This window comes from Emydura macquarii, unplaced genomic scaffold, assembly GCF_026122565.2.
Source record: "Emydura macquarii macquarii isolate MOO-44397 ecotype Brisbane River unplaced genomic scaffold, CSIRO-AGI_Emac_v2 contig_2205, whole genome shotgun sequence".
NCBI classification, from domain to species: Eukaryota; Metazoa; Chordata; order Testudines; family Chelidae; genus Emydura; species Emydura macquarii.
In genome coordinates this window covers 8,993,580-9,007,587 of record NW_027132342.1, presented here as the reverse complement: position 1 = coordinate 9,007,587, position 14,008 = coordinate 8,993,580, and the positions used below count along the sequence as shown (strand labels likewise).

The following is a 14,008-nucleotide window of genomic DNA, read 5'->3' as shown; positions in this document are numbered from 1 at the left end:
CCTAGACCCCCATTTATCAATTAAGGTAAGAGGGAATTGAGAGAGACTATCTGGTCCATCTGAAGGGGATCTTGCCTACTCCATCTCTGTATCCTAGGAGACATAAAAGAAAAGGAAACCATTAGTTTACCAATAAAAGAAAAAGCCAATCCCTCCAACATTTAGGGCACAGTACCTAAGGCTTATGTGATAAATACCTGGGAAAGAAAAAGCAACCACCTTGCAATTCCTATCAACAATAAGACTATGTCACAGAGAATTAGGGTGACTAGATGTCCCAATTTTTTTGAGACAGTCTCGATATTCGGGGCTTTGTCTTATATAGATGCCTATTACCCACACACATACCTCTGTCTCGATTTTTCACACTTGTTATCTAGTCACCCTACAGACAATTATGAAAATCAAAACAGCAGCTCTCTTCAGCTTTCATTTTTAGTAATGATTATCAGTTATTTTGAGTATAATTCCAGCTACACTTTCTTCTCAGGAAAAAAATATCAAATATATTAGAACAGCCCCCTTAAATGTAACATATTTCAGCTGATGTCTTTGCTGTTTAGCGTGTCTGCTTGTTTGAAGTCCTTGGTTATGCATCATGTACCACTTAGTTGGCCTGTTTAAATTTGTAGTAGTATCTTTGGTACAAAACACACCTACAGGACTTGCCTAAACTGTTACATTATACTTGAGTTAAGGGTTGCAGTTAAAACCCATTTTTCTGTCCATCTCAGAGGAAGGACTGGATCCAGACAAAGTTCAGCCCCATTTACTCTGTAGAGGTCTTAATATCATGGTCAAAGTACTGAAGGCCACTCAGTGATCTCTAGCATAGTAGTTCTCAACCTTTCCAGAGTACTGTACCCCTTTCAGGTGTCTGATTTCTTTTGCATATCCCAAGTTTCACCTCACTTAAGAACTTGGGCTTTGGCTTCAGCCCTGTGCAGCAAGGTTTGGGCTTTGGCTTTTTGCTCTGAGTCCCAGTGAGTCTAACACTGACCCTGGCGACACCATTAAAATGAACTCGCCCACAGTTTGAGAACTGCTGATACCGTATATAGAACGGTATAAACAAGTCATTGTCTGTAGAAATGTTAGTTTGTACTGACTACCCTCATGTTTCTTATGTAGCTTGTTGTAAAACTAGACAAATATCTAGATGAGTTGATGTACACCCGGGAGACCTGTGTGCACTACCCCCAGGGGTACGTGTACCTGGCTGAGAAAGGAACCACTGATCTAGCAGTACAGTATAAGTGTGGCGTTTCTGTGCAAAACAAGGCTGGGCAACCCCACCACCAGGGCTGTCTCTGTCTTGCATCCCGGCCTGACGCCTGATTGTGAATTGTAATAAATCATGTTGTAAAGGTTCTACAGTCATTTGTTAAACAGGTTGCCCCACTAAATAATGTACAGGAATGGTTTAAGAGCAAGCAGGGCAGGGCCAGCCCTTCGTGTAGGAAGGAGGCGGGGAGCTCTGTGTGTCTGGGTAACCCCAGGTGTGTTATAGGGAGTGTGTAAAGTGGTCTGAAAGAAGTGAGGGGGTCTGTCACCACCTGGGAGCCCGGCTTTGGTAAAGCAGTGCTTACAGGGCGCCCCTCGGACCCCCAGCTCCATTTGTATTTTATTTCATTGCTGGGTCCGGGAACCCTTGTGACACCCCCACACTAGGTTGTAAAAGGCTCTTGAGTTGGGCAGCCCTAGGTCGTGGGACTGAGTGAGTGTAAGGCAGGCCCTGGTGTGGTTCGTGAGGGGTGCACCGTGCAGTGCACACGTGTCGTGGGGGAGGGAGCGAGCGAGCGGAGGAGGCTCTACGCCGGTAGAGCTGCGTACGTGAGCGGGGAAGAGGGGGAGGGATTAATTGTCGGAACCTTTCTCTCGCATTTTGTTTCTCGGCGCGGGGAAACCTTTTCCTACCGGCCTCGGGAGGAAGCGTGCGAGCCGGCCCGGGGACGGGGCAAGGGGGCTCCATGTGGGACTCACTGGGACCGGGAGCTCCAAAATTCTAGAGCGGTGCCGAGTCTGGTTGCCGTAGCAACGCGGGCTTCGGGGTGGGCCTGACTAGGCCTCATCTCCCTCGGCGGGACCCGCCGCTATGCGCAGCCGGGCCATCCTGGCCGCCACGGTTTGGCGGCGGCTGGGCGGGGGCCAACAGGCGCGCGGCGCCCCCCGGCGTTTGGGCAGCTCGTGGCCCGGCGAGGGCCGAGCCGTGAACCTGGCCGAGCTGCTGCAAAGCTCGGTGGAGGACGAGGAGCCGAGGTGGCGGCGGCGACCCCCCCAGGAGGGCACGGTGCTGCTCTTCCCCGGCCAGGGCAGCCAGTTCGTGGGGATGGGCCGGGGGCTCCTGCGCTACCCCAACGTCAGGGACATGTTCCGGGTGGCCGATAAGGTGCTGGGCTATGACCTGCTCTCGCTGTGTCTGCGGGGGCCGCAGGCCGAGCTGGACCGCACCGTGCACAGCCAGCCTGCCATCTTCGTCGCCTCCCTGGCCGCCGTGGAGAAGCTCAGCCATCAGCAGCCTAGTGTGAGTGGCGTGGCTGGGCTGGTGAGGGGGGCGCCTGGCGTCCAGCCCCGGGCAACCTCCCCTTGACAGCTAGACCACCAGCGAGCGAGTAATGTGTCCAGGCAGGCGCGGGGTCCATGCCCTGGTGTCGAGGACAGCGCTGCGCCCTCTGGGGAGGGGTATCGACATCCAGGGTTTGCACAACTGGTGGGTGCACGAGGACCCCTCTGGGAGACATTCACCCATGTCCTTCATGTCACCGTGCACTCGCCCTGCACATGTAAGCCCAAATCTTCCAAAATGACGCCTCATTTTAGGTGTCTGGTTTTGAGTGTCCAACTCAAGACATCATGGATGTGCCTGTTACTGTTGCTGAGTGACCACAGTTCCAGTTGAAGTCCGTGGGAGCTATATTTGCTTAGTATTTTGGAAAACCAGGCCTGAGGTGTTTAAAGTTGGGCATCCAAAAGATGACATGGTTGCCTCTGAAATTTTGGGCTATGGTTTTTCTCAGGACATCTTATAATATAGTCTAATTGGTTGGTTTGTATTTATTTTACTATTTCAGGTCATTGAGAACTGTGTTGCAGCTGCTGGCTTCAGTGTTGGAGAGTTTTCAGCCCTGGTGTTTGCTGGAGCCTTAGATTATACAGAAGGTACTTAAAGGAATATTTCTAATATATTAGGAATCATATTTCAGAGTGGTTTCCCCTCCACACACACAATAGCATTCTAAAACACCCTCTATTACAACTTTTCCTTGCTGCTTCTCATCCTTTCCTTCTGAATATAAATTTCTGATTTCAGTTTCTGTCTAAACAACTTAAGACAGTATTTTACATTTAAATAGAACCAATACATAATATATACACATAGTAATAAAATAAATATATTTTAAGACCCTGATCCTGCAATTTGTTGTATGTGGATGAAACATTTTTCCCAGTTGCAGTGAAGTTGTGAGAACAGAATAAGGCCTTACATTTAAAGCCAGCTTCAGTAGTTACTTTAGATATTTAGGTCGTAGCATACAAAAATTGATGCACCTCCTGACAGACTGTTAAGACATTGACATTAAAAATATTTCCTGGGTTTATTATTGAGAAGGATTATAACTGGTTAATTTGTATTTTAATTACAAAAGGATTATGTTCTTAATATTTTAAAAAATCTTTTTAAAAATTAATCACTTGGGAAAATTAACATATTGTACATACAGTGTTAAATGTTTTAGTTTTTGCCTTCAACGTGCTTTCAGCAAATTAAAAAATACTAAACTACACATTTGTAACTATTTTGAATTAAATATTGTGAAGCATTCACTGTTGGACTTCTATAAAGGAAAGGTGTATGTAAGAGGGATATACACAATTTTTTTAAATGTTTTTTGAAAGGTTGCTAAAAATCACAATAAAACAATTTTAATGAACTTAACCATTTTTCTGTGAGGTTTAAGCTTATTTAGAATTTTTGTTCTATCACTAGCCTTGTATGCAGTGAAAGTGCGTGCTGAAGCTATGCAAAAGGCATCAGAAGCTGTCCCAAGTGGGATGTTATCGGTTATTGGTCAACATGAGTCAAATTACAACTTTGCCTGCTTGGAAGCTCGTGAACACTGCAAGTCATTGGGTATAGATAATCCTGTGTGTGAAGTTTCAAATTACCTGTTTCCAGATAGCAGAGTCATTGCAGGACATCTGCAGGTAATGCCTCAAAATAAATGTCTAAACAATTTTAATAATAGTTTACTATTCTATAGGTCTATAGGGAGGTTAACAATATTGGTACAACTTCAGCCAATATGTCAAAACAAAATATATGGATTGAGTTTCTGCAGACCATGTCCAATCGTTTGTTGTGGTCAAATAGTACTTTTCTCTGAACTGCATAAATTAAGTCCCTTGGGGAGGATGAATAGGGATTTAGTACATTGTTTTTGAAAGACAGACAAATCAGATTAATATCACTTTACCCTGAATTGTGTAAAGTAAATAATGAATGCCTTTCTTCCCCCCCCCCCCCCTCTTATAGGCTTTGAAGTTCTTGCAGGAGAATTCCAAAAAACATTATTTTAAGCGAACAAAAATGCTTCCAGTCAGTGGTGCTTTTCATACAAGACTCATGGAACCAGCAAAAGAGCCTTTGGCTGAAATTCTAAAATCAACTGAGATTCAGAAACCATTCATCTGTGTCTATTCGAATGTTGATAGCAAAAAATATATGCATTCAAAACACATTCAGGATTTGTTAGTAAAGCAGCTTGTTTCACCTGTGAAGTGGGAACAGACTATGCATGCTATATATGAAAGAAAACAAGGAGTAGAGTTTCCTTATACATATGAAGTGGGGCCTGGGAAGCAGCTAGGAGCAATCCTCAAAAACTGCAATTTAAAGGCCTGGAAGCTCTATAAACATATTGATGTTTCAGAAGATGAGGAAGCAGAGGAAACGTAGTTTTGAAGGAAAATGCACGTTTTTTTTCCCCCCTGCTTCATTTTAAATGATTTTATCATTCCTGAAAGAAGCAGACATGACAGTCCTGAAGACCTCTCTTTATCTTATCTGCAAAAGAGCTCAGCGCACACAATTACAATGCAAGGTTTCCTTTCCAGGTTATGGCTCCAACATGCTTCAGACTTCACATGGAAGGACCACTTTTAAGGTTCAGCCATTCAACCTGTCATCTGTGAGACTGCCAGCAAAGATGTCAGTTACTGTTAGATTTGGGTCCACTCCTGCAAAGGTCCTGATTCTGCAACTAGATCAGCAGATCCACACATGCAGACTCTTTTACCCACATGGAGTCCTGTTGACATCAGTAGGGTTCTGTTTATGTGCAAAGGTCTTTTTGCTTGGATCTAGTTGCAGAATCACGTTCTTTAATAGTATTTTCTTATGTGGACTTCCGTTTACTAAGATCAAGAATTCATTTAGGTAAACTATTGGGTTGTATCAGCTTTCAGTCATAATCATGTTTTGTTTTATAAGATACCTAATCAGTGGGATAAATAACTGAAATGCTCTTTTTAAAATATTGTTTCTACAGGAAAAGTTTTTTTCCATGAGTCAGATAAGTTAGAAAAATATTATTAGAAATACAATTTTCTTAAGGTTGCATTATTAATAAACTATTTATAAAGCTGTGCCTCTATGAATATTTATTAATGCTATAGATGTAGTACTTACTTACAATCCATCTATGGAAGAATTTTCCTTCCTCTATGCTCATTGTGTCTTAAGTTCATTGTAGTGGGTTTCCTTTCCTAAGTTACCAGACTCAGATATGACCTTTCTCCTTATGGCTGCTCCCCTCAGAAGCTTTACCAGAATTCTCTGGTGTAAATAGTAGGCTTGAGTTTTGTCTGACATCTTCTTAGATAATACAGCTCAGCCAGTTAGTTATTGGGCCAAGTTGGTCCTTTGAACCTCTTTTAAGGAAGTGGAAAAATGAGTATACTAAATCCTTGCAATTTCCTTACCCTTGTGCTTAAAATAGGGGCCCTAAGGTGAGTTGGAAGGTTAGTGCTAGAAAATGTTCCATGTGCTTCTGTCTGCTACAGCCCTGTATAGAGGGTCTTGGGTTTTTTGCCACAGCATTAAAAGAGGAATTCAGGTGTAGGGGAGAGCTAGATCCCCCTGCATCAATGCTAAAATGATCTTTCTATTGTATGTGTGGGGTGTGTGAAGATCATACTCGTCCTCTGCCATAGTAGGTGCAGCTGGGGCATACATAGTGTTATCTGGCCACTTCTGCAAGTTCCTTCACTTCAGGTGAAACAGCTCCACTGAAGACTGCACCCATAGTGCTACTGCTGGCTTACATTGTACGTTGGGGCTAGGCTCTCTGAACATTAGGGAGTAAATAATGGTGCCATGGGCCCCCTTTCCACCTATTCAGCCAACTAGAGGTGCCCTTAGAGGTTATATGGTGGCTGTTTGCCACCATAATGAAGGAGGCAGGCTATATTTTCCCTTTAGCCCTGGGTGACATTCCACCATATGGGATGACTGTTGAACCTAAGGCATACTGTACTGGATTATGCAGTGGAACCTACTGATCCTACCCAGGTTCTCTAGTGAGCATTCCTAACCAATGGTTGACAAATTAGACCCTTAAATGAAACAGGTTCTTTTCTTGTTGTTCAGTGTGTTAATGAACCTCCAGTTTCAAACAAGCATTCATGTAAAATAAAGCATATTGTGTCTGAGAATTAATCTTCCTCTCTAGAATCCAATCCTCTCAAGCAACAAGTCTGTTCGTAGTTTTAAAATTAATCCAAAACCAGAAAATATTTTAAACTCAGATGCTGCATCTCATTCAGTCTAGCCTCAGTCTCAGGGAAATATAACTCTCAAGCTTATTGTTAAAGAAAAGATGGTGTATCTTTCTCAGACAATACCAGACTACCCCTAGAAAAAATGTAAGTTTAAATATAAATCTGAAAAGAAAGAACAAATCATCCTCATGGTTAATTATCCCAGAGGCTCTGGTGACAGCCCTGAGTCAGAACCAGGGGAAGAAGAGGAGGGTAAAGACAAGCTATTTCCACTGCATCTATTTGAGATTTCTGAAACAATCATCTTGGATATTCAGCCCAAACATCTAGAGGTGCTTTTTTAAAAAAAAGTACAAAGCCCCTTGCAAGTAGGTATTTCCTTCAAATTAAAAAGCTTTATATGCCTTTGTAGTCAAAGGCACATTAAAGGAAAAATAAAAATGCTCCACTGAAGTCAAATGGAGCAATTCAAAAGTTCTGTTTGTTATTGAAGGACTAAAAGACTTACATTATCAGAGGTGGCAACAGCTGCATCAAAGGTTAAGGACATCATCTCTTCCTCCAAGGCAGAACTACCAGAAGCCCCTGACCAGGAAGATTTGAATCAATACTGAGGTATGACCACAAGGTGATGGAATCAGCCTTTTGAGCTTCTGTGGCTATATCTTGCTTTTCAAGGGCCATTCTGGCATGGACAGATGAAGTGACTAATCTGTGTCCATCAAAATGCAAGTGTTTTTAAAAACTGTGTTTCAGAAGTTCTTGTCACAGCCTTAGCTGAGTCCCTGGATTAGAAGGTTACCAGACTGTGTTAACTGGACTCAAACTTTGGTCTCACATGCACCTAAGATGGCTAGGTCTGGGTAGCATCCAGTCAGTGTGTCTAGTTCTGGGATTCTGAGACTCACTGGGTGTAGGCTCCATCTTTGGACCTATTCTTTGGATGGGAGACTCCACAGTGCAACCACACTAGAACCTAGAACCATTGCTGAGATTTCCTAACTGTCCCAAATCACTTACGCATCCTTCCTCAGAGTCCCCACATTCACATCCTCTGGTTTATAGTTTAATTCTTCAGGGACACATCAAGTCAGGAACACAGAGTCTGCATGAGAACTCCTTAAACACATGCAGTTCATTCATAGACAGCACAGGAGAGTTACAGAGCTTGCAAAGCAATGAATGCCTGAACATAACCCCCCACGCTCACCACTCCTGAGACGCATTAGGTTTTGGTCAGCATACTTGGGAAACGGCAATGCTCCTCCACAATATCTTGTGTTTCTTGTGATGCACTGGCTCACTTGCTTAGATAGCTTGTGCCTCTTAAATATGTCTGCGACTCTTTTTTTCTTCTTCCATGAGGGCTGTTCCATGTTCCAGAGGGTCATTCAAAGGCAAATGGCTTGCCTGAAGGAAACTCCATTGCCCCACCAGGACAGAATTATAGAGTTGTTGAAGGCTGTAACAGTGTAGATGGCCCCTTAAATGAAATGGCTCAGTGCTCTGGTTCTAGTCCAGGTGCTTGCAGTTGGGCCAATTAAGGGCAGCAATGCAGAGCTATAAAAGGTCAGTTGGGCAGCAATACAGGCTGAGAGTCAGTCAGGAAAAGAGAGCTGTTAAGGATAGAACTTGGTTCCTGCGAGAAGGCTGAAGGTAAAGAGAATAATCAGTGGGTTTGCTGACTGGTGTCTAACCCTTTCTCTCCCCCCCCCCCCCCCCACGCAGTTAGGGCAGGAAGGTGCTGAAGGCAGCAACAAAAAGAGCAGCTGCAGTGGGAGTTGCTGCCTGGCCCTAAGCCAGAGTGAAGAGCTAGAGAGGACTGAAAACAGAGGAGTAGCAGAGGAACTTACTGCTGATATCTCTAGTGCTGGAGAGCTATCCAGTGGAATAGTGAAAGGGCTAAGAGGAGTGAGGAATGCTTCCCTGGTGAAGATCCTCTCCTAGCATAGATGCTTGGGGGAGTTCCCACGAGAAAGAGCAGGTGTACTCCAAGTGGAAAGACTGGGGTGGCTGTCTTGGCAGAGGGATAGAAGATGATGGACAGGGAACCTGCACATGGTAGAAGACAGTGGAGTATGGTGAGGCTGATCTGGTAGAGGGACTGTGTGGGTCCCTGTTGAGAACAGGACTGTGTGCACTGGGGGTTACATGGACTATGTTTTAAGACTTCGGTTATGGTCTACCAGCACTATGTTTTGTTAACAAACTGTTAACTGTTTCGAGGATAAACTCATGTAGTGTTACTGGGGACTCTCAAGGGAAAGTGAGGCAAGGGGGCCACTTGCAGGGCTGCCCTTTGGCCATGAGAGTACCTAGGAGGAGGCCCTGTGTTTTATAATGGCCTTGTTTCAGTTTCCTAGACACAATTTCTTCCTGCTACAAAATGGAAATTCTAATCCACACTGAAGATTACAATAAATGCTTTTCATAAAACAAAAAGGAATTACCATAATAAATAGACATGTCCTCCAATCTGGTCATATGCAGTGGGGGAATTGTTCACTGTTGCTGTATCTCCAAGCTCCCTGAGATTTGCAGTTTTACCAGTAGCTTTGAACACTGGTAGACAAACCTTTTGTTCTGTTGCTGGAAAACTGATGCATGGCCACGAGGGCTCATTGATAACATCAGGTAATGTAGGAAAATCTATATAGCAGAAGTGACAGATAGCTATATCTCTTTTACCAAGCAACAGAAAAAGAGCTACTCTTCAGCCCCATTTGTCTAGATGTAGGGAGAGATTTAGAAGGGGAGGAGAGTCAAAAGCATACAGTACCACCAGATGTTCTGCAATTAAAATAATATAACATGAAAGAACTTCTGTCTGACCAAGTAGTGCCTCTAGGAGACAATAAAAGGTTTGCACAAATACAGGAGACAGGTAGTATACACTACAGTTGAAGCTTAGCTAATGAAAACAGCATTTAAATATGCTTTTTGCTAGCACAACTTCTCTGATCTGAGGGCCACATCGGGGGCTACTCCCCCTCTCAAAAAACTGATATTACTGAAATTAAAAACAACTTCTAGAAAAATGCAGGAAAATAAATGTCATTACTGATTTTCTTCTCTGTGGTAGCATAGAGCCAGTACCATCAAATAAAGAATCCTGTGCAATGTACTCTATATTCTTTGTGACCTCAAGACACTTAAATATTTATTAAAAATCAAGATCTCTTAAATAACACTTTATAGCAGCGCCATCCCTTCAGAACTTTCACTCTTTAGTAGACCTAAAAGAAGCAATCCAGCAGATATCTTTCCAGGAATGTCATTACAATGTCCCGGCATTTCTTGTCACAGTAAATGGTTCTAGCACAGGGCCCTGCCCCTTTGGCTACTGAACTCTATGAAGGTGTTCAAAAAGTTAAACAATTTTGATTCCTGGAGGGCTGCTATGTTTATCTGTTCCCGGATAACCTGCAACCTTACACTGCCCACTACCTGTATTATCTGTATATAGTAATGACCAAGAGTGCAAACCCGTTGTTTCAAGCTCTGGGCAAATGCAGAGGAAAAGACAGTCCCAACTCCAAAGAGCTTACAATCTATGAAGATAAGAGATCAAGAAAATAAGCAGACAAAAAGTAATAACCAAGTAATATAGGAAAAACTTCAGTATGTAAGAGTGCATTATACAAGTCGTTATCTACAAGTTTTTTTCTTAAATGGCATACAATTTTATAGAACTGTTATTGGTTTGTGTAAGTCTATGGATGTTATACAACAAGATGTGCTGAGAATGAATTCTTACCTTACTCTGCATGCACAATATGTACTTTAAAAGGTTGTAGAAAAATGTATATGGATTATTGTATTAATTGGGAAGTAGTCTGATCATGTAATTAAAGGCTGTATGTTATAATGCATAAGCAGGCAGAACTGAAGGTTTTATGTGCAACCTTAATTTAAGCTTCTTTTGAATGTGTGTGACCCCTCTAAGAACTCATTTCGAGTTTGGTTGAATTTGGTTTCTTAGTGGTGCAACCTTAAAGTCCTTGTAATTGGAGAAAATTGAGTCCACACAGTGCACAAATCTATTATAATCATATGGATATATTTGAAGTGTTTAGCAAGTACTGTTAAAGAAACTTCTGTGCAACTCTTAATTAAAATAAATATTGAATACAGATTAAATTAAAAATAGATTCCAATAGTAATCAATTATAAGAGCATCATACTTCTGAAAGGCAAAATTAATTGAAAATGGCAAGCCAAGAATCTGATTACTGGAGTAAATTAATAGCACTTATTTCTGTGAAACAGCTGCCTTTGCCCAGACCTCTCAGTACAAATTCCACTCTTGGCATGTGTAAACATTAACTATAATAAAGCAGATAAACCTCCTCTGCAATTTATCATTTACTATTGTAGACGGTCAGTTGAATGTTTAGATATCAGTGGTTCCAGTAAGTATTCAGTAAAATATGCAGCGTTTATCACTAGATTGGGTAATAGATTTGTAGAATATGTCAAGAGGGGGGAAATCTGTGTCTTCTAAAGGTTGACTTATGTCTCTGAAATGCTAAATGTAATGTTAGAATTTTTGTAATCTAACAAACTGAGGAGTCCTACCTAGTTTTTTACTTGCTGTCTCTTATTTCTTCTGTGATGTTAGTTTCCATGGTGCTATGTCCTCACCTCTAAAGTAAGATCTATTATAGGTGACCCTGATGTTCCTAATGAGAGGGGGAGGAGGTGGAGACCTTAGTCTCTGCCTATAAATGCACTTTAAAAGCAAACATTTTGAATTGCAGCTGGAAGACAAATGACTGTAGTGTAGCTCATTACAGTGAAACTATCCTCCCCTAATCATAGCTTAAATTTCTCCTAGTCCTGAAAAACCACCATTTCTTCAAAAAGGTGGATTGTTTCACTGTTAAAAACATTACCTCCACTTTGTCCTAAGCCATCCATTATGGAGGAAATTTGGGATGGTAATCCTGTTTGTGGCTGTGCATTGGGTGTTTCTTTTATTAGAGAATTCTTGTGTGCGTCAACATCCTGGCTGCTTATAAGAGCAGATTCGACAGTAGAGCTGGGAGTGGCATAGTGTACATGTGTGCTCATAAATCAAACCATAAATGGTATCAAATCTCATTTTAGATGTACTACCTAAAATATTTTTTTTTTCTACTGAATAGTTTTTCAGGACTCTGAAAAGTCAAATTTTAATATTCATTTGTATCGATAAGAATTTATGTATTTTTATACTACAGGCTTAAATGTGAACATAACTCTGTTGTTCGAGGGGCAGCATGGTAAAGTTCTTCCTTAGCAAATGTGCTCTGTGCTGGAAGCAAAGAGCAAGAACGTAATATGCAACCTGATCTAAGACAGAACGCTGAAGTGCGATTTTCAGCTTGAGGGTGTTGCACTCTTGTAGTTCTTGCTTAATCAGGGAGAAGTAGAAACTAGAGGAAAAAACCCTGTTTTTGTCTAATATCTATCTTCTGTAAAGTAGGCTTAAACCAGCCAAATATCAGTCAAGTCCATAGCAAGCTGTTGTTTGGACTCAGAAGTTCTTTGAGTGCTGCATTTCCACAAACAGAACATAAGCAGCACTAACACTTTTAATTCTGTCCCCATTAATTAGGCTGACATGAATATTTACAAAATGTGTCCAAAAAGCATGTCTATGTAAAGGAGGTAAGAGGATGCCCATAGTTATCTGGTAATTCCATACCATACTTCTACTAGAAGACGGTAAACAAGAGGGGGGGTGTGTGCGTGTGTGCGCGCACGCTGGGTAGGAAGACAGATAACATATGAAAGAATGTCTTCTTTTAAGAATCTTACATCTGTGATGCCTAACTGACAGTTCCTGGTGTTGTAGAGTACAATCTGCATCTGCATTTGACACAAAGCACAGCAGGAATCAAAACCAGATTCAAATGACTTGAGTTTATAATCAACTGAAAATACTGCTAATAAGCTTTTTAAAAATCGCCATGGTCAATTTTTGGAATCTAACTAGACCACTGCCACTTGTGGCTGTTTGTTTAGATATATTCTCCTGGTTTCTGTGAATTTTAATTAACAAAATTTTCATTCACACTTGACTTCTGTTCCATTAGTGTGACCGCAGTAGGAAGCATGTAGTACAATACAGTTTTAAAACCGTAAGTTCATTCACTGTAGCTGTCATCTTCACCCAAGAAAGACAACACAAGTCTCCCCTCTACATATCCCTGCTTCTGTGTAAACAGTAGCTACCATGCAAGCTGCATAGAGCCATCAGGAAGTAATGCAGTTATTCTTTTTATATTGCTGAAATGATTCAACCAGGAAGACAGTATCAAATTACAGGCTGAACTCCCCTAATATAGACAGTACTGTAATTCACAAATACCCAATATGGATTTTTTTCAGCTTCCACTAAGTATTTACTTTAAAATATTTTCTTTACTACTGCAAAATCCTCTTTCTGCAGGTATGCATATAGCAAATAATTCCTGAACAAAACGTTGTTCCATACTTTTTGGTTACGTGGACCAAAATTTCACTACTGCCAGATCCATTTAGACAATTTATGGCATTAGTAGAACTGAGACTGAGAAGAGCTGGCCTGCTTAGAAACCTGATACAAATTGAATTTCCTATTCTGCACCAGCTGTGTAAACTTTCTCTAAAGACAGAAGTTTTAGAATTTTAGTGAACCACAGTAACAAGTGACTGATCAGAGAGAGGACTGAACAGCCACCATACCGTAAGTATGTTTGTCCTTCTTGATTTCAGTAAAATTTCCTAAATGGCACCTGTGCTCTGATTGCAAAGAGAAAACAGAAACTTGCTGAACTGGACTGGTGTTAGCATACACTGCACTCACAAAACAGTTGTGGCTTCCAAAAGAATTAGATACATTTCAAAATAAATTCTCAAGTTGATTCTATATACTCCCTTTATGTGATTTTATGTTATTTTTTTATTTTGGGGAACCTCCTCTGAGCACAAAGCGTAAAATCCTAGCCCTACTGAAGTTAGTTTTCCCATTGACTTCAATAAAACCACGGATTTCACTCCAAGATTATAGGCTCTTGCCTATATAAAAGTTTTAATTCCACTCCATGTCCTACCAGGGAATCCTTGTAGGATCACTGGGAAAGGATTATCCAAAGTATGACCTGACCTAGTATAAAGAGGTAGAGCTTCAGACAACTTAGTTGTTTACCCTTAGCCTAGCTCATCTTTCTAATTGTCATTCTACATGCTAGTTTTATCTGAT

General features: G+C 41.5%; 1 protein-coding gene across 1 annotated transcript; it reads left to right on the top strand.

The window, feature by feature from the left end:
* Positions 1–1,928: 1,928 nt before the first annotated feature.
* On the top strand, positions 1,929–6,608 carry MCAT (malonyl-CoA-acyl carrier protein transacylase). The gene is made up of 4 exons (XM_067559329.1): positions 1,929–2,524; positions 3,072–3,159; positions 3,989–4,206; positions 4,535–6,608. Exons 1-4 carry the CDS (start codon positions 2,096–2,098, stop codon positions 4,955–4,957), a joined length of 1,158 nt encoding a protein of 385 aa, XP_067415430.1. The 5' UTR covers positions 1,929–2,095; the 3' UTR covers positions 4,958–6,608.
* The last annotated feature ends 7,400 nt before the right edge of the window (positions 6,609–14,008 follow it).

Excerpts from the sequence above, each read along its gene's own strand:
- MCAT (XM_067559329.1), top strand. The coding sequence starts at position 2,096 with ATGCGCAGCCGGGCCATCCTGGCCGCCACGGTTTGGCGGCGGCTGGGC. Across the intron at positions 2,525-3,071 it reads TCAGCCATCAGCAGCCTAGT|GTCATTGAGAACTGTGTTGC; the intron begins GTGAGTGGCGTG and ends TTACTATTTCAG. Across the intron at positions 3,160-3,988 it reads AGCCTTAGATTATACAGAAG|CCTTGTATGCAGTGAAAGTG; the intron begins GTACTTAAAGGA and ends TTCTATCACTAG.